We start from the raw sequence: 22,869 nt of genomic DNA, 5'->3' as shown, positions 1-22,869 counted from the left end.
ATTTCGGTTCATGAGATACGTAGGTAAGGACAACCCGTTGACAGACAGACAGACAGACAGACGGATGGAAAGCGGAGGCTTTGTAATAGGGTCCCTTTAGCACCCTTCAGATATGGAACCATAAAAATGAACTGTCTACTAAACTCACACCTCATGACACAATATACCTACGAGTATTACGTGCCTGCATAAATTCAACATAAATTAGCGTAGGTGGGTAAATAACAACACACGAACAACCCTTTACCCCCCAAGTCATCTCATAAAATATGTCGCCTCGCGACAGCAATTGCGAGTATTTTGCCACGGTAAATTGAACTGAAGTTTTAGTTCATTTAACATCTCGGGCGAATTTTCAAAAAATTCAATGCTCCTAGAGCACCGGCGGCGGAGCGTTTAGTCTATGCATCCATTTTGTATGCTTCATTTTGTATTTAGCTTTTATATAAAAATACAGAATAACACTGAAAAGCTTTTGAAGTTAACGCGTTTTGTTTACGTCAACACAAGCTGCGATGACGTATTAGGTTTAAGGCACTGCAATGGACATACAACAAGTACGCGGGAAGTGGTGTGCCACACAGTATGACAATTATTTTTGTACCGATTAGAAAGCTCCTAGAGCACCGGCGACGGTGCGTTTAGTCTATGCATCCATTTTGTATGCTTCATTTTGTATTTAGCTTTTATATAAAAATACAGAATAACACTGAAAAGCTTTTGAAGTTAACGCGTTTTGTTTACGTCAACACAAGCTGCGATGACGTATTAGGTTTAAGGCACTGCAATGGACATACAACAAGTACGCGGGAAGTGGTGTGCCACACAGTATGACAATTATTTTTGTACCGATTAGAAAGCTCCTAGAGCACCGGCGGCGAAGCGTTTAGTTTATACATCCATTTTGTATGCTTCATTTTGTATTTAGCTTTTATATAAAAATACAGAATAACACTGAAAAGCTTTTGAAGTAAATGCGTTTTGTTTACGTCAACACAAGCTGCGATGACGTATTAGGTTTAAGGCACTGCAATGGACGTACAACAAGTACGCGGGAAGTGGTGTGCCACACAGTATGACAATTATTTTTGTACCGATTAGAACTGCCACACAATATGACAATTACGAGTATTTTTGAGATTAGAAGAGCCTCGCTTGCACCGAGTGTACCGGGAGGCGGGAAATTCAAATTGACACTTTGTATAGTGCGTACATTCTGAGATCTGACTCGCTATTTTAACTCTGTGTCAACTATCATGTCAAAAGTGCGGTTAAAATTGAAAGTAAGGACTAAATTCGTGCTTTTGACATGACATGACAGTTGACACAGAGAGCCTAAAATGACGAGTGAGATCTCAAAATGTATGGTATCATAAAATGGTCATGGTATTCTGGTTGACAGACTTGACACCTTGTTGACAGTATGCGAATATGCTCTTAATATTATTATGAAGCTCACTGCTAATAAGTATCAGCGCCAATAATAATGGCGAAAATCAAGTTGCTTCAAAAAAGGATTGGTAATCGCAGGTACAGTGTACGTGTATTAGTAGAGGTCAGTGATTCAAGGTGTTGGTTAGTTTTACATAATTAGAAAAAAAGTCAATGGATTATATTTTTAAACAGGAATATTTTGCGTTCAACATAAGTGGATAAGCTAACGTAAACGATATACTAATACATAATTAGCGTTTATTTCGTACCTACCTATGTGTAAATCTTGGAGATTTGAAATCAAACATTTTCCTTTCCATACTAAGGCGCCATCTCCCCGGACGAGAGAATACCGGTAATAGTCTCGCCGAGCGACAAAATTCGATACAATAACTATCGCCGCGATGTTGTCCTGTGGAGATTAGCCCATAGAGTTTTACTTTTTATCACACGGCAAGGCTATCGCCGCGATTCTCTGACGGTGCCTAAATGAAATAATTACGCACAGTTATTGTTCACTTGAACAGTTTAACTATAGCCTCTGGTGTTAAAATTGTAACTATATTTAGTATTTTTGCCCATAGAAGCTGGGGACCCGTGTTCCGGAGTAACGTGTCCGATAGGGTCTCGTTGCATCGTGACGTACGGCCAAGCCGAATGTCGGTGTCCACGCAGCTGTCAAAGACGAAAGCCGGTGTGCGGTAGCGACGGCCGGGAGTACCCGTCCGCATGCCATCTCGATAAGCAAGCCTGCGAAAATCTGCTTAACATCACTATCAAGTATCACGGCAAATGCGGTTAGTATCCATTTTTTTTTTAGTTTATTACATCGATGGTTTGTGCCCTATCCGCGCAATTTAGTATAGCGCTGCGAATGTAAATCCAAATCTTTGGTTGTATTTGTTACGTAATCTATATATATAAAAATACTTGTCCTGACTGACACACTGATCTATCAACGCACAGCCTAAAACGCTGGGGTTAGAAACATGAAATTTTGACACTAGGTACCTTTTAAAACGTAGGAGAAGAAAGTGTGTATGAAAGTTCGTCATTTTTCAAGTTGTTTCCATGAAAATTGGTATGTGGGCTTTCGGTTACAAATGAAGCAATTCGTGTTTTAAGATTTTTGGAAATTCCATCCCCACGCCGATTTTGTAAATTCCGCCCGAGCGAAGTCGGGGTGGGTCAGCTAGTCCCGTACAAAAACAGAGCTATACTAATTTCATTCCCTGGTTAAGTTAGTATATAAATATAAGTTAGTATATTATAAGTTCCCAACTAGCTTGTATCACCAAAAGATAAATAACGTCGCAAGTCCTTATTTGCTTGATTCATTTAATACTCTGTTTTGTGTAGAAATAGCTTATATGCACAGTTTTTTAATTAAAATGGATTCCTTTCTGATATTTATTATGTTTCTCTTATTACAAATACCACATTCAGCTAGAAGAAAAACACCCAACATTAATCTAAAAGTTGAGAATATTTTCAAACAATGTTGTAACAAATTAATTTTATAACTCATCTTCTCTTAACGAAAATTATACGAACAAATTGCTTTGTATTGTTTCTTCTTAAGTTTAAGAATATGAACGGATCTTGTTAAGGGGGTCGTTCCCTAATAAAAAGGTACGCTCGAAATAATAAAATTGAAACTGTCTCAAATGGTCTTCGTATTGACACTATGTTGACAGATGTTTCAACACTAACATTTAGTTCCGAGTACGCTCACATGACGCTGCAGCGTCTAAATGTTGAAAATCAATTTGTTTCGAAAGCAGGTTGGCAATCGCAGGTCCAGTGTACCTATATTAAAAGAGGTCAGAGTACGACTTTTAGGCTCTGAGAATCTGCATACGAAAAATCAAATTGCTCTTTTTTGGCGCTAATATTGTACAGCAGTTAAGTATGTAAAAATGTGTTCTTTTATTTGTCGTAACATAAAAATAAACTCCGAAGGGATCCCGAAAGAAAAAGGAAAAGGTTTCTTACTGAAGTAGGTCTTTTAATAATACAAATAAAACAACTTTCAGAAATTGTTTTCTTAGAGAGTAATTTAATCTGCTTCACTCTTATCTGTGCACGTTTTGTGAACCCTTTTCACAAAACTTGTCCCCGAGCATTCGATCTGGACTGAATTTGTAAGACCAAATGTGCGGAGCATTTCAGCATCGTTTGTGAATTTCACTGTTTGCTTTAGTTACTGGCTCGCTTTTGTGCTTATATCAAATGTTTGTCTTGAACTTTGCTTTCATTTTAAAATAATATTAGAGTTGATTTTTTTTTTTTAAGTTACATTATAATACAATTCTTACTATCCATAATTAATATTATAAATGCAAAAGTGTGTCTGTCTGCTAGCTTTTCACAGCCTAAGCTTTGAGCTTGCATCTCAGGGATGGGCATAGGCCACTTTTTATCCCTGACAGACAGACATACATACTGAGGGGCACACTTTCGTATTTATAATGTTAGTAGATATTTGTGGTAGGTTAAATATTTGATGAAGAGAAATATTGTACTTAGTTTTAAGAGAAGGGAAAATTATAGTATGTGTATGGGCAGAAGTTGCTTATATTTTACTATCATACGCGTTAATTTTTTTTTGGCACAAAATATTATAAAAATACCTCTTTTATAAATTAAATTTTATGTTAAAAAGTTCATAGAAGAGAATTTAAATGTGCAAAAAAGTTTAAAAAACTAGATTAGACCACTGTATGCACTGGTTAAAATATTAAAAGCGCCACTTGTGACCTTATACCTCACGTTTACGGGCAAAACATTTTTCGACGTGGGAATTTCTGTATTAACCAGGGCGCAGTGGATAACTTTAGGATTATGTAGAAAGTCTTTTTTTTTTAAATTGCTTTCGAGCGCTGATTGGATTGTTACGTTCTAAAGCTTTTTGTTACTTGAAGCATTAAAATGCAGAAACTACTGAAACGATTAAATTTTATGTTTTAATCTGGGTAAATTGAAAATGAACCTAAGCTAATATTGAACCTTAATAAATGTGGAGTAATCTTATGATTTACAACCGTATAGTGCATTTATATACAACTTGTAGTATCTTGTGCACTAGTAGTCCAAATCCAAGACCATTTTACAATTTTGTAAGACAGACTGGACTATGGACTACGCGACCAACTGGACTAAGTGACCAAGTGCGCTATAGAATGAAAAGTTTCATAGAATGTCTGGTTTAATGCAGTCAGTAGTCTTGACTTGACTATTAGCGCGTGAGATACCAACACTATTTGAGTACGGCTACCTGTAACAATTGCTGTTGACTGCATCATCACTTACCACCAGGCGAGATTGCAATCAAGGGCTAACTTGTATTTAAAAAAAATAAAATAAAAATGGAATGAAATGAAAATTTATTAACCAAAAAACTTTAACATGCCATGGAGTTCTGGTCCCTAAACTAGGACAACCCGTATCATAGGTGCCAGTGCCTTCCCATACAAATGGTTAAAATTGATGGAAACAAAAAAAGTTATGTACTTTATTGACTTTTATAGCTCTAAAACTATTCCAGATAGGCCATGTACATATACAGACAACTTAATAATTATTTAATAGGTATTCTTTCCTTTTGCGTAGATCCTTGTGCGGACCACGAGTGTGCTGACGGTGGAATTTGTCAACTCAACGAAGTTCGTGCCCCAGTATGCAGATGTGGTCCTCCTTGTGATCTGATACCGCGCTCAGGGTCTGCGGTATGCGGATCCGATTACAAAGACTACGAAAGTGAATGTGCCCTCCGTAGAGCATCTTGTCGCACTAGACAACAGCTCTCCATAGCCTACAGAGGAGAATGTGCTTCAGGTATGTAAGTTAAACGTGTTATTCAAGTGCTTAATGCCATCCATTAACTTCATTCTCAAAATCACTACCCATATAATATAACACTACCCATATTATAAATGTAAAAGTGTGTTTCTTTGTTGGTTTGTTGTTTGTCATTCAATCATGTCACAACGGAGCAACAGATCAACATAATCGTTACATGGGTGTAATTGAAGACCTTGAGAGTGGCGTAGGCTATTTTTTATCTCGGAAAAGCCAACACTTCCCACAATTCAATTCAATTCAATTCAAAATATTTTTATTCAATTAGACTTTTACAAGTTCTTTTAAAGGTCACAGGATTTTTAAAAACCTAAATCCACGTGAAAGAAGTCGCGGAAATCAGCTAGTAATGTATATAGGATTTAAAACCTAATAATGTTTCGTACAACCTAAAAAATTCAAATGTCATGGAATAGTCATTTTTGTAAATTATCGCAGCGGTCACTTTGTCGATTTTTCTTATTTACTTGCCTATTTTATTTGGTAGAAAGGTTCCATGTTAGAGAGTGATGTTCTTTTTCATTACAGAACTAAACGACAGGTCAGATTAACAAGAAATAAGTTTTCGTAGTAAAGTAAAACTCTCACTAGGAATACGCACTGATAGTACGTCCATATTTGGTTCTATGAACAAGAATTTTGTCAACGAATGTTTATTTTATTTATATAATGTGCCTTCTTTCTAAATCAAAATGTTTACTGGCGACGAAACTGAATCGTGGCGCCATATAAAACAAATAGATAAAATAAAACAAAACACACATAAGTTTTTATGATGTCTAGACTATCTAAGTCTAGACAAGTTCGATTGGATTCTATACTTTATTTGTTTTAGAATATAATATCGATGAACAGTAAAAACATTAGTTTGCTATACCACTTGGTTTCACTCCCTCTTCCAACATCAATAATATCAACTGTCCAATTACGCTCAATATTCTATGTCCATCTTACTTTTTGCCGCTGATCTTAACAATACAAGTACGCTGGACGCGTAAATTCACGCAGACAAAGTCACGACTATCAGCTAGCTCAATAAATTTAAATTGTTCCTGAGCCATACAATACAAGCTTATAAGAGTAGATAAACATCTACTAAGAACTAAATTTTTCTATCGCCCGGATTTCTACCAAGCATGTTCTATCCTATAATTCTATTGGCATTTTAAAAATTTGTAAAAGCCGACGATTAGCTGAAAATTTCTCATTTTTGAGTAAATAGTGACCTAAATCTCTTGTCTCCTAATCTAAAATTAAATCTATTCGAAACGCACCGAGGCACCATTATTGGGGCTCCTGTTGAGAAGACATTTTGTTCTAAAGAAAGTAATTGAACACGAGCGGCGAAGCGTAGTCTTTCCTGAAAGCAATTGTGACAGTTACAATATAATTCAATTTTCGAGAGTTATTAACTCAATATTCGAAGGGTTGTTATCGTTTTATCTATCCTTTTATCAATAAAACGAATACCTTCTCTTTGCTCAAATTAAATAACTGAAGGTTGGAAATTAATTCCGATAAGTGTTATTTTAATAGGTAGAAAATTATTCCTTTAAAATAGATTTCTCATTCGAAAGGTTCTTAGTAGCGTTCAGAGAACCACGGTTTAATTTGCTCATCCAACACGAGTACCTACTAGTGATGTAACGAATGTTGGATTTTTCACATTCGCGAATGCGAATGCGAATGCGAATATTTATCTTCAACATTCGCGAATGCGAATGCGAATACGAATATTTTTAAATTTCAAAAAAAGCGCGCGTAAAATGTTTGACATGTTTGACGTTTCGTGTCGGCCATGTTTAAATTGAACATAGCCGAGCCGATATTGGTTAAGGGTCATGAGCCCGGCCTGCCCGCGAAATTTAAATTTAATGTGGTTTTTCGCAATTTGTAAACTAATGCGACAACGTAGGCTTATGGTTATTTTATTTGCGACAATGGCAATATCATCCTCACAGGTTTATATAAAAATCTTCACTTGAAAAGGTCCAGTTTAAGAAATAAATTAAAGTACCCACTATTCTCACAAATTAGTCGATACTTTATGAATGAATTTAGTCACAGAAAGTTCATTCTTAAAGTTTTGTTTTGTTTTGAGGTTAGTTTTATAGGCCAGTCATTAAAGCCAAAACCCGAAAGTAATTAGTAACTTGATAACATTTTAGGGGATTTTTAAAGAAGGTAAAATAACTTACCGTGTGATTTTGCAGCGTTGTGGGGTGTACAGAAAGGGTTGAAAAGGGCTGAAAAGGGTTTTTAGTTAATAACATTGCCAAAAAATTAGTAAGACGCTGCAAATTTATAATAATGACGTTGTTCTTACCGTTTTCAAACGTTTATTAAATTTGCAGCGTTTTTCAACGTACGGAACATTGTTTTTTTTTAAAAAACAATGAAATTTGTTAATAACAGGGGTAAAAAAAGTAGTAACACGCTGCAAATTTATAATTAAGTTGTTTTTACCGTTTTGTAACGTATATTAAATTTGTTGTTGTTGTTAACAATGTTCCGTATGTTGCAAAACGCTGCAAATATGATAAACGTTTGAAAACGGTGAGAACAACGTCATTATAAATTTACACCGAGTTACTAATTTTTTTACCCCTGTTATTAACTTTCATTGTTTTTTAATAATAAACAATGTTCCGTATGTTGCAAAACGCTGCAAATTTAATACACGTTACAAAACGGTAAGAACAACCTCATTGTAAATTTGCAGCGTGTTCTATTTTTTTTTTACCCTTGTTAATAACAAATTTCATTGTTTTTTAATAATAAACAATGTTCCGTATGTTGCAAAACGCTGCAAATTTAATAAACGTTACAAAACGGTAAGAACAACCTTATTATAAATTTGCAGCGTGTTACTAATTTTTTTGGCAAAGTTATTAACAAAAACCCTTTTCACCCCTTTTCAACCCTTTCCGTACACCCCACAACGCTGCAAAATCACACGGTAAGTTATTTTACCTTCTTTAAAAACCCCCTAAAATTTTATCAAGTTACTAATTACTTTCGGGGTTTGGCTTTAATGACTGGCCTATTATGTTATTTATCAAATTTAACTGATATTTAAGGGACAAAGTGGCATAAAAACATGAGTAAAACATAGTTGTAACAAGGCTGATTAATGTTAGATTTGATCAGATCTCTGAAGTTCTTTTTTCATAAATGAGACTTTAATTTAGAATGTAGAAGTGTTATCTACTGTATTATTATTTCATATGCATGCATATAATAATTTCCTTTTTGATTATTAAAAACATTCGCTAAATATTCGCATAATTTTTGCGAATGCGAATGCGAATGCGAATATTGAAAAATATGCGGATATTCGCGAATGCGAATGCGAATGCGAATATCCGTTACATCACTAGTACCTACCTACCACGGAAATCTGCTATTATCTGAAATACTTATTAGGTAATTAAAGTAAGATAAATCGATTTACAATAATTTAATAACGAATTCTATAAAATAAACTCAAATCCTATAATGGATTTACACGGCAAGATTTAGGTAACGCAGTGCAAGACATAAATTAATGAGTGCATTAGTCATGTGTGATCATTATGTTTTAAGATTGTAGGTATAATTTCGTAAAAATGCTAATATAAAGTAATGACTTATCATCACTATCAAATCCAGCGGAATTTTCGCCCGCGCAGATAATATGGAGATTGTGAGTTGAATTTCGTTTTGAAAATTGAAATCCCGTTTCCATGATTTTCTACTAGATTTGCCCCTGGTCTTAAAATATCAAATAAAATATGATTAAAAATGTTTTCATTGAAAGATTTATAGATTTTACTAGCTTTTGCTAATGCCCATAATTCTTCTTCCGCATGGATCTAGATTTTTAAAAATCCAGTGGGAACGCTTTGGTTTTGTGGAATAGAAAGTAGCCTATGCCAATTTACAGGTTTTCACAACTACACCTACTACTAAAGGTACTACTTACTTAGGTACAATGTGAGTGAAAGGCAAACCAATAAAATATACCAATAATCAAAAACATTTGCAATTATAATTTTTCTATATTTTTTATAATTTCGATATGGGTAGTGATGGGTAGTGATAGAAATGAATAGCCTGTGTCTAATACTACATTCTCTTGCAGCTCAACATCCTTGCGAATCGGTAAAGTGCGGTGTTCGCGAGCGATGTACACTCGACGCACGCGGCGTGGCCGTGTGTGGCTGTGGCCCAGATTGCGAAGATGTGGTCCGGCCAGTGTGTGGCTCGGACGACCGCACGTACGACAGCCCGTGTTTACTAGATCGAACAGCGTGTTTGGATAATCGAGACATACGGATCGCCTACATGGGCGCTTGTGGTACGTAGTTTTTGTATGATACTTAAGTATAATGTTTTCACATTTCATACGCATACTGGAGCGCAGACTTCTTGACAAATCTTCTTGTTTGTTTTATTTTGTGGATACTGCGAACACCGTCACTTAACCACTGATCTCTGACACGCTAAACCGGCGTTTGCCGGCCTATTTTTGAAACAACTTGATTTTTCCCATTTTGGCGCTGATAGCAGCAGTTGTGTCATGTGAGCGTACTTGAAACTAAATGCTAGTGATGAGACATCTCTCAACATAGTATCAACACGAAGAGCATTTGACACAAAGCCAATTTTAATTCCCGGTACGCTTGTTGGGCGTATAGCGCAAATTTTCCAGCCTTGCTTACGTCCATTTGATTTTAGAATTTACCGAATTAATGAATTACTTATTATACTTTTTGTCAATTGTCGTAGGAGTAGAAAACCCTTGTGCTCGAGCAAGTTGTCCGTGGGGCGGCGCGTGTGTAACACGCGGTGGTTCCGCGCATTGCTCGTGCCCCGTATGTGACTCGACCCTAGCCCCGGTTTGTGCCTCCGACCACAACACCTATGGCAGCGAGTGCAAGATGCGCATGCACGCGTGCCAATCAAGTCTCAGGGAGGGAGAGCTTCGGGTTTTATATAATGGAACGTGTCGTAAGTATCATTAATTGTAGTCAGCGTGGTAGACTAAGGCCAAAAATCTTTTTCACTCTAATGATGATGATATGCATATTGATTTTACACGAGTGTAAAAAAAGAGTGTTATGTTTTCAGGGTGTATGTATGTAAGTGTCATTTTTTCACCATATTATCTTCTAAATACCTGAATAGATTTAGATTACGGAGTATGGTTACATTCTTTAGTGACACTGGCTATGATTTTTTTTTTCAATGATTTTTTATTTAAGTTTAGTATAAGATCATGAAAAGATCCTAATACACATCCAAAATTTTTGAGTGTTACAAATCGCATCATGCTTGAGTACTTTAATAAACACCATAATACCCCTATGATTATGTAAGTGTGAGTGAACCCATGAGTACATTAGTTACAATCTTGTCTAAACTCTGCGTGGACTTTTATTTACCTATATCTTTCTTTATCTATAGAGAATTTCATCAAAATTATAATTTTCACCTCACCTTTTTAATGTAAAAGGAATGGCTCCATCAGCCATTCAGCTATAAGAGTCTGAAAGCAATGAATTTGAAGGTAATGATGAAATCAATTATAAAATTCCGTCCTTTAGTAAAATCGCTATCAATTTCCCGTGATGAAAGTCTTTTTCTTTTATGAAGTTGTCAATAGAAGCGCACAAGATTTCTTTGCCGTAAAAAATGCTTTTATGAAAAACCGCTCACTTTTGATATAGAATCGACGTAAACTCACGCAGAAGATATTATATTAATCTTATCGATAAAATAAATATTAAGGAGTGGGACTTTTGATGAATAGGAAAAATATCGGAAAAATATCTCAATAGGTACATTTAGTTATATTTTATTACCTTCGAGTATATACCATTAACTTTTCTATATCATATCAACAATTGCTATAAAATGTCGAGTCTTATAAAAGCTTCGCTCAGTATAGAGCGATTAATTACATATATTTTATTTAGTAATCAAATAACAAAATCACTCGATTAGGTGTGTCTGCCAAACGCTGCGAAAGTAAGTAGATATACAAAGGATTTATTTTACAGGATCTTATTGGGCATTAAATCAATATTGGACAACGATGCCCCCTTATAATCCTTTCAAATTTTAATGAAATCTCTTTCAGGGGATTTCAATTTTGCACTTAGAAAATCATTTACTACGAACTGTATTCCCCGGATCGAGATTAAGCTAGCTTTAATCCGCTAGAGAATTGCTTAAACACGCAATCCTAAAATGTAAATTATAAACGAGGATGCTGGGATTAAGGATAAAAAACCGGCCATGTGCGAGTCAGACTCGCGCACTGAGGGTTCCGTACTCGGGTATTTTTTATACGATAAATCAAAAATATAAAAATAAATAAAAATCTGTTTTAGAATGTACAGGTAAATAAATCCCTTTCATATTATGATACCCCACTTGGTATAGTTATTTTAATTTTTTTTAATGATGTAACCACAAATTCGGGGTTTTCACATTTATTCCTGTACTTGTGCTATAAGACCTACCTACCTGCCAAATTTCATGATTCTAGGTCAACGAGAAGTACCCTATAGGTTTTTTTGACAGACACGGCGGACGGACGATGGACGGACGGACAGACAGACAGACAGGATGATAGACAGACAGACAACAAAGTGATCCTATAAGTGTTCCGTTTTTCTTTTTCAGGTACGGAACCCTAAAAATTTACTCAAATATTTACTTAGCGGATTCATTTGTTACATGCAAACTTGTATTTGCGAAGAAGCTGTCCATTTTACTTTTTCATACAAAAAATATACAGGAATTCCTTGAAACTTGAACACTGGCTTATGTGAGCGTAAACAGAGTGACGTATATTAGGAGAATTTTGCTGAAAGTCAACCTGTTTTTACAAGTTAATAGTTAATAGCTATTAACTTGTTACGTTTTTTTTTTGTTCATAGAGTTGAGCAATCTGTACGGTAATTCATGTTTTTAGGGTACGGTAATTCATGTATCTCTAGAGAAGAAAAGGAAGCCTTATATAGGATCACTTCGTTGCCTTTTTGTCTGTTTGTCAAGAACCGTCAAGGGGATCAAAATCTATAGATTCTTCCCGTTGACCTAGAATCATTAAAGGCAATGCCTTATAGTACAAGTACCTAACCTTAAGGGGAAATCCAAAATCCGCGAATTTGTGGTTAAGTACAACACAAAAAAAATGTTATTTGTATTTATACCCATTAGTACCCTTCGTGTGCAAATCTGACTCGCACTTAACCGTTTTTTTTTATTTTTCTGTGTAGAAACATGTGCGGATATGATTTGCGAGGGTGGAGGAAACTGCGAAGTAGATTCTGAAAGTGGTCGCCCTGTTTGCCACTGCAACCATAATTGCACTGAAGTTCAAGTAAGTACTAAAAGTCAATTACAACAACAATCTCTATGCGTTACTGCAAAGATGAATAACATAATCAAACTCGTATTTATTGACATCGTAATTATTCACAGATGATCCACATCTGCAGATAATACCTACTATACATATTCTTGACCCAGCAGAGTTAGAAAAATAAACATAGTATTATACCTACTCTTTTCTTTTTTAGATTATGATTACAATAATTGTAAATCATTCGGAGTTGATGACTTTTCGAAACAAAAGCTAGCAATTTCTGTAAATATGCAGATTAGGCAGTATTTTATGTTATCAAATTAAATTTATTGCCAGGCTCGGCGTTATTTTGTTTACAAAATAACTTGTGTTAATTTGTACAATTAGTTTTCTTATTTACTTAGTTCTGTTAATACTGCGAATCTGTTGGATTGTATTTTGATCTATTTAGCTACTATAATTTATTTAATTCTGTGCCTCAATTTTACTCAATACATGTTATAGTTTTATGAAGCAAACTTCCAAATAACTTGTTTGTAAAAAAAGTGTTAATTGAAAAGAACTGATATAAATGCAACAATAATATAAAATAAACTATAAACGTCTTTTAGCGTGAGTCTGGGCCTGATTCTAGGTCTCCAAATCTTAAAATATCTTCTGTAGCAAATCAGGCTGAAATGTGATCTTAAGTCTCCGTTGGTCCCTGAAAAATTAAAAAGTAAAATGTTAAGATGGTTAGTGGTTACGTAAGACCAGCACTCGCTTCACTTAGATATATTCATTAATTAATTTGTAAAACTTTATTCTTTTAAAAAACGGTATAAAAAAAAACTTCTAATTTATAGGGCGAAAAAAAATTCAAAAATTATATCAATAATATTTAGTATATCAATTACTTCAATTACTTCAAAAACCCTTGATCTGTTACTGCTTATATGGGGGATCTAAGCTCGATCAAATCATTACTTCCAAAAACATTGTTATAATGTGGTTGAGTTAGAACTAACAATTTTCTTATGTTTTTAAAAGTTCACAATATATTGCAAATAAAATATCTGACGCTAGAGGTCAACGAACGTTCCGTAAATAGATCACTCAAAGTCAATGCCGTGTCCGTAGGTGGGTCATTGACCCGAGCTTTGCACGCTATACAATGCGCGTTTGAAAAATACTAAATCACTAAAACTACAAGATAAGGCAAATGGTTATTGGCATTGGATTGTGTTAAGGTAGCATAGTAATAACGCTAAGTTTCTACAAGCGTTCTAGTTACACCCTGTATTATATTAGTATGATCCCATATTGCATAAATAAATCTAAGCGCGTCAAAGGCGATAATGTCGATGGTATACTGTAAAACGTAATAATTTGGATTAAATTTGGAATAACGTAAAAAGTCATTATTTGGATTGGATGTAGGAATTATTGTGTTTTAGTGGTATACCCTCGATATTACTGTATCTTTTTGAAAGTATGTGTTGGGGTGAAAACTGAGGCAAAACCATGCAATACTCCTTCGGCCGCCAACGAAACCATTCACAGGATACAACAAGCGGGTGCAAAGTTTCGCCGTATTTATACTTCTTGTATACTCTTACAGCAATGCTTGCGTGACTCAACATTGTTACAAAGTACAACTCTACGCAAATTTAAGCGTGCCTACCGAAGAAACTTTTCTTAAAGCTTTATCAACTTAGCGCTTGGAACGATTTCGTATAACACCACCATTTTAGCTTTTGCCTTGGAATTTTTAAACACCAAAGCATGATAACACTTTTGTCTGTAAATGAACGAGAATATTTAAAAAAATCATTTATGAATTATATTCCAAATTAAATTCCAATTTCACAAAGTTTTAACATTTCTACATTAATTGTTTTTGAATTAACGTAATTTTAGAACAGGTTAAAATTTTGAAGATTCGGTAGGTAGCTGTACAGCTTGTATGAATTTGTAAACAAATATCTAGTTACTGTAGCTATATGTACATAGCTACAGTATGTACAGCATAGTATAGCGTCCACCAATTCTTCATTTTATAACATGACATCGGTATTTTCGTTTTGTCGTGGTATAAAATGAAGAATATAAAAAACATTAATGTTTGTCTGATTCGCGCGTGTTTGCGCATCATTCATATACGATTGAGTTGAAAGTAAAGTTGTTGTGAACATGACGTCACTCAACGATATCAGGGCATTTATAATAGCTAGTAATTAGTAAAACTAGATGTAAAGAAACCGCTCAACAAAACTACGTACGGTAGTCGAAATACGATAGTAAAGGCATCAGGTATCACACTAATATTATAAAGGCGAAAGTTTGTATGTGTGTGTGTGTGTGTGTGTGTGTGTGTGTGTGTGTGTGTGTGTGTGTGTGTGTGTGTGTGTGTGTGTGTGTGTGTGTGTGTGTGTGTGTGTGTGTATGTTTGTTACTCCTTCACGCAAAAACTACTGAACGGATTTGGCTGAAATTTAGAATGGAGATAGATAATATCCTGGATTAGCACATAGGCTACTTTTTATCCCGGAAAATCAAAGAGTTCCCACGGGATTTCAGAAAACCTAAATCCACGCGGGCGAAGTCGCGGGCATCGGCTAGTTCAGGAATAATTTTATCGTTTGCTCGCAGGATTCGGACGTGGTGTGCGGTACGGATGGTCAGACTTATCCGTCACAGTGCGAGCTCGATTTGACAGCGTGTCGCGACCAAAGCGAGCTGCGGCTAGCCTACAAAGGAGATTGTGGTGAGTGATTGGTCTGAATTTAACATTCTAACTCCATTGCTGTTATTACCAGCGATTTTATTATTCGCTGGTTATAACAGCAATGGAATTCCATAGAAGTACTAGTTACGTTCTCGTATGGCGAAACAAACACAGTATGGTCACAGACCACAGTATATGGAAAGACACGGTACTCCTACACCTTTGATCGCGTGGTAAATGACTCTGCCATATAGATCCCAGAATTACTGTACTATCGCACTGTCTAGATGGCTTCGTTGAACCTCTGGTAGGGAATAACATACTATCCTACTCTGTTGTATGCGGTGCATATTTACTCTATCCCATGCCTCTTCAGTTTGATTTTAACTCCGTAACTGTCACTTTGAATCGGTCAGTCACGGTTATGTCGTATGACACACAGTATGAACCAATCATGAGCCTGTTACTAATTAGTGTACTAATATAATTGGTTGAAGTTACGTGTTTAACATATTTTGTGAGTTTGTGGCCTCTATACTCAAATAATAATTGTTAGAAATGCGTCTTCTATATTTATCATTCGCTGGTTATTACAATATTTATCTATTCATGTAGTGTGAATATAATTCAACGTACTTAAAGTTTAATTAGTTACTTCTACTAAAATTGATGTGATAAATTCGTTATGCAAAAGGTCACTTATTATAATAAATCAATAACGTAACACAAGGATTATTCCTGCGTTGTCGGTCTACGTGCAATCTGTAATAATAATATGGATTTACTACCCGGCTATTCTGTCGATGGGCAGTGGAGCGTATATTATTAGTTCAGGATGACATGAGTTGTTAGATTCAGCTAAGCTTAAGTACAAACATCGATATCAGCTATTATTGATAGGCTGAAATTACAATAATTTGAATCATCCCTGCGGTGTTTGTTTTTCAGTTGAAATCTGTAGCGAAAATTATAGAGGCATTACAATTTGTGCACAATGCTGGGAACAAATTATGGGCACTCAGGATAATTTCACAGAAACAATTGGATTCGCCTTACGCTAGTACGTGATTACACAAATTGCATTCTAGCACGAGAGCGTGCAAATGCAATTGAAAATATTTTGCGTATAGAGCAATTTTGTATTCAATTTCATCAAACAATGTGGAAGCAAATTTTTTCTTGTGATCCAATATACCTATATATAGCTTTTTATATAAGTGAAGTCGGGGTGGGAGTAAATTTCTTAAAAATCCTTTCCCACGAAGTTAATCTTCATTATAGAGAAAGCCTAGATGTAAAACCTCAAGTTTCTAGAGTCTAAACCGAGCAGTTTGAGCTGTAAATTGATAAATAATATAATTAATTGTAGTGACAGTCAGTTTCCCTTTCAATATACCTGGTTTTTTTTGCGGTGTCACTGCATAACTCTTTCAAATTTATACCAATTTAAGATAAGTGCAGATTCAGTAAAAAGGTCAGTTTTTTTGCTAACCATACATGATATAATATAATAGAAGAGAACCCTCCACAAAACTTCGTACATTGGCTCTAAAAAAATAATATTACAGAATTGCATTTTAACTCTTGTATCCATAATAAAAAAAAAATTGTTTTTCAACTTTCAATGCTATTTACAGGTTTCAGTACTATTTAAATAGGAATTTCTAAAAGTCCTTTTTTCTAATATTGTGACAAATTAATTAATTATCTTTGAAATTTATATTCAATTTGAATTCTTATTAAAAAGGTCGATAAATAATTTATCGAACGCCTAAAAAATATAGGCGCGTTTGTATAAAATATGCAACGTGGTAGAGATTCATATAAAATTTAACAGGGGCTTTTAACGTAGATTTCAGGTACGTTGTATCCCTTTTGGTAATGTTTACTTTCCAAACTCAAATACAGACTAATAAAGAATCAAATGAGGTAGCCACAGAATCTATTAATGTTTAGTTAGTAGGTACGCAGCAATGTTGGGAGGTTATGTTACGTAGCACAGTAATTTACCTCTACTACCTACATACATATTTAGTTCTCGTAGCAACGCGTAGCAATTCGTAGAACCTACTAGTAACTACATATTTCACTTTGTGAAAACGTTCCTTGCATAGCAGGTAAGCATACTGCCGTATTTTTCCAATTAGTCTCCTTCTAAGACTGACTTAGATCATCATTACTCACGACCGTAAGATCGCAGTCTTGTCGTCAAAGACCAAAAAGGCAAACAGTAGGTCTTCATCGTAATAAATTTTGAATTAATTAAATAGTAAATGAAGGACATACTAGACTTTCACTAGTATTCTATTTATAAGCTTAAAAGCAAATAAAACCTGTACTCTACTTGATAACGTAGGTTTTTTTTTAACACCCGACCCAAAAGAGGGGTGTTATAAGTTTTACGTGTGTATCTGTGTATCTGTCTGTGGCATCGTAGCTTCTAAACTAATGAACCAATTTTAATTTTGTTTGAAAGGTGGCTTAATCGAGCGTTCTTAGCTATAATCTAAGAAAATTGGTTCAGCCGTTTGACAGGTATCAGTTCTTTTCTAGTTACTGTAACCTTCACTTGTCGGGGGTGTTATAAATTTTTAATTTACACTTGTTAAATCAAGTTTTTACTTATTTAATGCTCTAGCAGAGACGTTGCGCGGTGTATCTATAAAAACTCGAATTGAATCAAAGCGTACTTTTACGGTGGGCTCTGAAAATAATAGCTGGGTGCATACTAAGCAAGGCAGCTTCTCGAGGCGTTGTTACGAGCAGCTCGGATGTAAACTCTCCAGTGTCTCGAATAAGGTAGCGCGGTGCGGCGGTATGCGGTGCATCTACATCGCTGCTTGGCAACTTCACGATGCTGCCGCACTTAGTGTGGACCCTGCTATTGGAGCACGTGCCGCTCAGCACAGTTAGTACGCAAACATAGTGGATATTCAGCTTAAGATTCTAGGTTCAGTTAAGTAAGCGGGCTCCGTAGTCGCTTAATGGCCTATAAATAACCTACATCAACGAATAAATGTCTGAAAACATACAGTAATATCCTACTACACTAATTACTTTTATTATTTGCTTTGCAGTTCTCGAACATAAAAGCTAATTTAGATTTGTTTGTGAGGATAACATACTATTTCAACTATTCATTTCTAAGCTTAGTTTGATAAAATGTTTGTCTTTTTGTTAAAGAAATTACTCGTATTTCCAGAACACATAATATGCTCTCAATAATAATAATCAAAAGGTTTTCAATCAAAAATTCCTGTTCAAAATATTTATTTCAAGCACTTAAACTTCTGGCTTTTGTCATGTTAACTTCAACAAACAATTTGTGGATGATTACCAGTTTCTGAAAAAAAAATTAACTTTGATAACAAAAAATATTGTTGTAGACATCTTGTTTTTTCTCTGTTTAGTGAACAGAAATAGTACGAGTAGAAACATTAAATATTATTACAAGTTTTGTACTTATATGTAATTTTTAGCGTGAACAAAAAATTGTTAGGTATAGACCTTGGCGTAAGCATGGTTTTATCGAACCAGTAAATTAGTAAATTATTCTGTTGATTCAAAAGCACTTGTAAAAAGTTTATTTGAATTAATAATTAATATTTTATTCTGTTCGGAAAGCAGATTCTACTAATATATATTTTTTTCATATTAATTAATCATTGGGCCCTTATCGCAGTCTAAATAAAAAGGTCTATAATCTATATAAAAATTGAAACAAAGGGCGGTGTTTTCGCCGCTTTGAAAATTAATGAAGTTTGCTAAACAAAATATCACATTCCTTACGTATTTTCACATAATCATTACCGCCTACTCGCGTTCCGTTTTCAATGTTTTGCTTTATAAAACTCCTCTCAAAGCTTTTTGCCGACTTAATGTTCTGTGTTTCCCTTAAAAGCGCGACGTCTGCTCCTTCGCTCGACGACGGGGTTTCAGATCGATAAAGGATTTAAGTGCTCCCCATATTGGAGTCCCCAAAACCAAGTCAGATGAAGTAAATCGCCTCTTTGACGCCGGGAGAGTTATTTTGTGCTAAATCGCTGAGAGAAATTCGTTGAGCGTGAAATTTTGTATAGTGAAGTAAATAATTTTTATTTTTTGGTATTTTTTTACTTTAGTAAAATACTAAATGACATGCCCCAGCTTCTCTTCGGGGAACTTTTGATTTTTTTTGTTAGTGCGGGTTGTCTTTACAAAGAAAACCTTTAAACGAAAAAGTTCCTTGTTAATTTACATTAGTCAGTCAGTTTATCCTTTTGTATTATGTATCTATCTATAAAAATAATTTAAATTATAGGTCTATATTATGTATCTATTTCTTACATTTCTATTTATATTTTAAAAATTGCGTCTGATTAATCTAATAATATACCTATCATTGTAACTATAAATATTGAGTGCCAATCACCATAAATCACGAATCAAATAAGAAAAATGTTCTATGCTCTATGCAGCATAAAATCTAATGAGTATTCGTGTATTTTTTCTCAAACTTTTTAATTAGCCGCCTCTTTTGTTTTTATTTTGCTGCCTACAGGCAAAAATGTATTTTTCTTCTAGCTTTCTCAGCGGCTAGTAATCGACCGCTCTACAGGCTTTCATATTGCGCAGTAGTGGTAAACAATCGTTATTAAATTTTCACGGATGTCTTCCCTCATCCCTCATTCCGTTAAATGGAAAGCCTGGAACATGTCTCGTGCAGTAATAGGATTGTGTGCGAGAAATTTATCGTCCTATTAGACGATTATTAAATTGAAGGATGTAGTTCTCAATTTATATGCAATTAAATATTATATTAACATTATAATTAGATGCGCCACTGTTTTCAAAATTCTTACGATATTAATCAATCCTACTATTCAATAATGAGTATCCTTACGACACAAAGATTCCAATGATTAGTAATTAGTTTTTAAAATGAGTGTGTCGATATAATTTTAATGTCGCATTATTTTTAACTCATGTTTAAAGGTTTTTAAAGGACTCTTTGATTTTCCGGGATAAAAAGTATCTGATGCTAGTGACTTCATCTACTGGATTTAGGTTTTTTAAGAATTTCGGGGGAACTGTGTGATTTTTCGGGACAAAACGTAGGTACCTAGTCCATGTATAACCCCAGGATGCAAATTATCTCCGTACCAAATCGGTTAAACGAATGGCACAGTAAAAGCTAACAGACAGATAGACAGACAGATACACTTTCGCATTTGAAATATTAGTATTATATGTATTATAGTATAGCCGTTGCTCACGACTTCGTCTGCATCCCGCGAGAACTGTCTTATTCCATGGATTTTCCAAAAAATCTATCATATAAACTTTGTCCTGACAATAAAAACACAACAAAATAAAATTATCATAATGTTAATAGATAAAATTTATTATACTTTATTGTTTCAGCAATAAGTAGGACAGTATTAATAATTGTTATTGTTAGTATGTACCATTGATATAGAATCGTACCTATTTATTTATAGTTAGTAGGTACTGAAGTCGGTCTTTGTTCCAGCTCTTTGCGAACCTGTCCAGTGCTCTTTCGGAGCTCACTGCATAGCTGGTGAATGCGTATGCCCAACCGATTGCACCACCGCACTTCGCGAACCAGTGTGTGGAAGCACAATGCAGACATTCCCCAACGAGTGTGAACTACAAAAGGCAGCCTGTAAATTACAACCACCCAACAAACTTCACGTCATCTTCTACGGAGACTGCAAAGACAGGCTCGCCGTAGTTCCACCAATCGCTATGAGTACGTATCTATAGAAATGAGTTTACATTATAGCCAACCTTTCTTACTATCTCTATCAACATTCTAAGCTGCTTAACTAATAATTTAGTTAATTAACTCCTGCTTAAAGTTTTATTATATACCTATTTAGCACGCGCAAAACAAGTAGACCAATCTGAACGCAACCCGTATGACTTCGCATATATAAAAAGTAGTTATAAAAAAATAAAACACTGCTGCTGAAAACGACTGCTCTGCCATATTGATTTTTTTCGAAATTTATAGTCAATGTCACTTGGGACCGAGTAAAGATTCTAAGTTTTTTTGAACTTTTGGACGATTATAAATTTATGGTGGTGTGGAACAAAGAAACTACACGCATACACAAACCCTGAAAACAAGGTCCTTTTTCGGGAAAAGGACCCAAAGTCCCAGGAAGGACCATCCCAAACAAAGGTCCTTTTCTGGGAAGTCTGTAAAAACAGATCTCAGCCGGGCTTGAGTAGGTAGGTATTTATTTAATTCTTAATCTAAACCTGAGAAAATAGCGATGTCGGAACTTCAGAATGGACTATTTGATTTGCACGCACTGTATCTGTATTCTAAACAGAATAATTTTACACTTAAATTGTTCATTATAGTTAGGTATAAGATTATTGAAATATTTTCTAACGAACCGCGTATCGTAATGAACTCCAGTTATTAGCAGAAATTCAATATAGCAACTTTTCCTCGTCCAATTAACTAACTTTCCGCTTTACGCTTGACTAACACGCAAATATTTGGGTACGTGTGGGCAGCTACGACCGCTATGACCACAACAGAGGCGGAAGAAGGATCGACGGATTCTTTGGGCGCAACCGAGGGCGGTACCATGAGCCCATCGGCGTGCCGGGATATCCGATGCGATTTCGACGCCAGCTGCGAGATTGGTTTCGATGGTTACCCGCGTTGCTCTTGCCTATTCGAATGCCCGGTTGACGATGAATACTTTCCGGTGTGCGCATCTGACTTTCGACTTTACCCGAGCTTGTGCGCGATGCGTAAGGAAGGCTGCCAAAAACAATTGGAGCTTAGACTGAGGCCCTTGGATCTATGTAAAGGTTGGTCACTCGCTAACTAACAAATCGATCGCATGATTTACTTACTAACATCATACTCGTAATAAGCATTTAATAACTCCCAAATTTAACCCCTAAAGTGGTGAAACGGCCTTTCAAAGGTTAAGTCTATGTATAAAAATTAATTAGTTACATTTTACGTGAAAACAGCAGGCTATTATTACATGAACTTAGTCATTACTAGCTTTTCTCGGGACTTCGTCCACGTAATATTATAATTTATAGCCAGCACGCGAGGATATTGTACCTAGCTACTTATTAGTTAAAGAATTTTTAGTTGGATATTACCCGCATACAGTCAAACTTACAAATTTTCATTATCATTATCATGAACAACCCATCACCGGCTCACTACTGAGCACGGGCCTCCTCTCAGAATAAGAAGGATTCGACCATCGCCTACTACGCTGGACAAGTGCAGATTGCCAGATTTCACACACCTTTGAGAATATTATGGAGAACTCTAAGGAATGTAGGTTTCCTCACGATGTTTTCCTTCACTATTAAAGCAAGTTAAATTTTAAGTGCTTAACAGGCACGTAACTCTGTAAAGTTAAAAATCTGTGCCCGAAATCCAACCCTCGAACTTTATAATATTATCGAACTTTATTCACAAAGTATCATTTATAAGCTTTACCTCTTTATGAATTAGTTT

At 35.2% G+C, this 22,869-nt stretch overlaps 1 protein-coding gene and 1 long non-coding RNA gene across 7 annotated transcripts in view; one reads left to right on the top strand and one right to left on the bottom strand.

Moving 5' to 3' along the window:
• The window catches only part of LOC123869807 (agrin-like), an 85,191-nt gene that overhangs the window by 39,888 nt on the left and 22,434 nt on the right, over positions 1-22,869 (top strand). For 4 of the 6 annotated variants that reach the window (XM_045912882.1, XM_045912865.1, XM_045912855.1 and 1 more), the window contains exons 5-12: positions 2,019-2,231; positions 5,047-5,271; positions 9,419-9,634; positions 10,066-10,287; positions 12,567-12,670; positions 15,287-15,401; positions 20,875-21,114; positions 21,894-22,196. In XM_045912882.1, coding sequence (XP_045768838.1) covers positions 2,019-2,231; positions 5,047-5,271; positions 9,419-9,634; positions 10,066-10,287; positions 12,567-12,670; positions 15,287-15,401; positions 20,875-21,114; positions 21,894-22,196 — 1,638 coding nt within the window. The remainder of the gene's footprint in view (positions 1-2,018; positions 2,232-5,046; positions 5,272-9,418; positions 9,635-10,065; positions 10,288-12,566; positions 12,671-15,286; positions 15,402-20,874; positions 21,115-21,893; positions 22,197-22,869) is intronic. The other 2 variants (XM_045912890.1, XM_045912894.1) reach the window with 2 other exon arrangements.
• Positions 8,062-13,911, bottom strand: LOC123869880. The gene is made up of 3 exons (XR_006796974.1): positions 13,901-13,911; positions 10,722-10,727; positions 8,062-8,338 (listed from the first exon to the last, which is right to left on the bottom strand). It is a non-coding gene; the product is annotated as an uncharacterized LOC123869880 (long non-coding RNA).

The sequence above is a fragment of the Maniola jurtina genome, chromosome 2 (assembly GCF_905333055.1).
Source record: "Maniola jurtina chromosome 2, ilManJurt1.1, whole genome shotgun sequence".
NCBI classification, from domain to species: Eukaryota; Metazoa; Arthropoda; class Insecta; order Lepidoptera; family Nymphalidae; genus Maniola; species Maniola jurtina.
The sequence above is the reverse complement of the archived record's forward strand: the minus strand, read 5'-3'. Positions and strand labels throughout refer to the sequence as shown.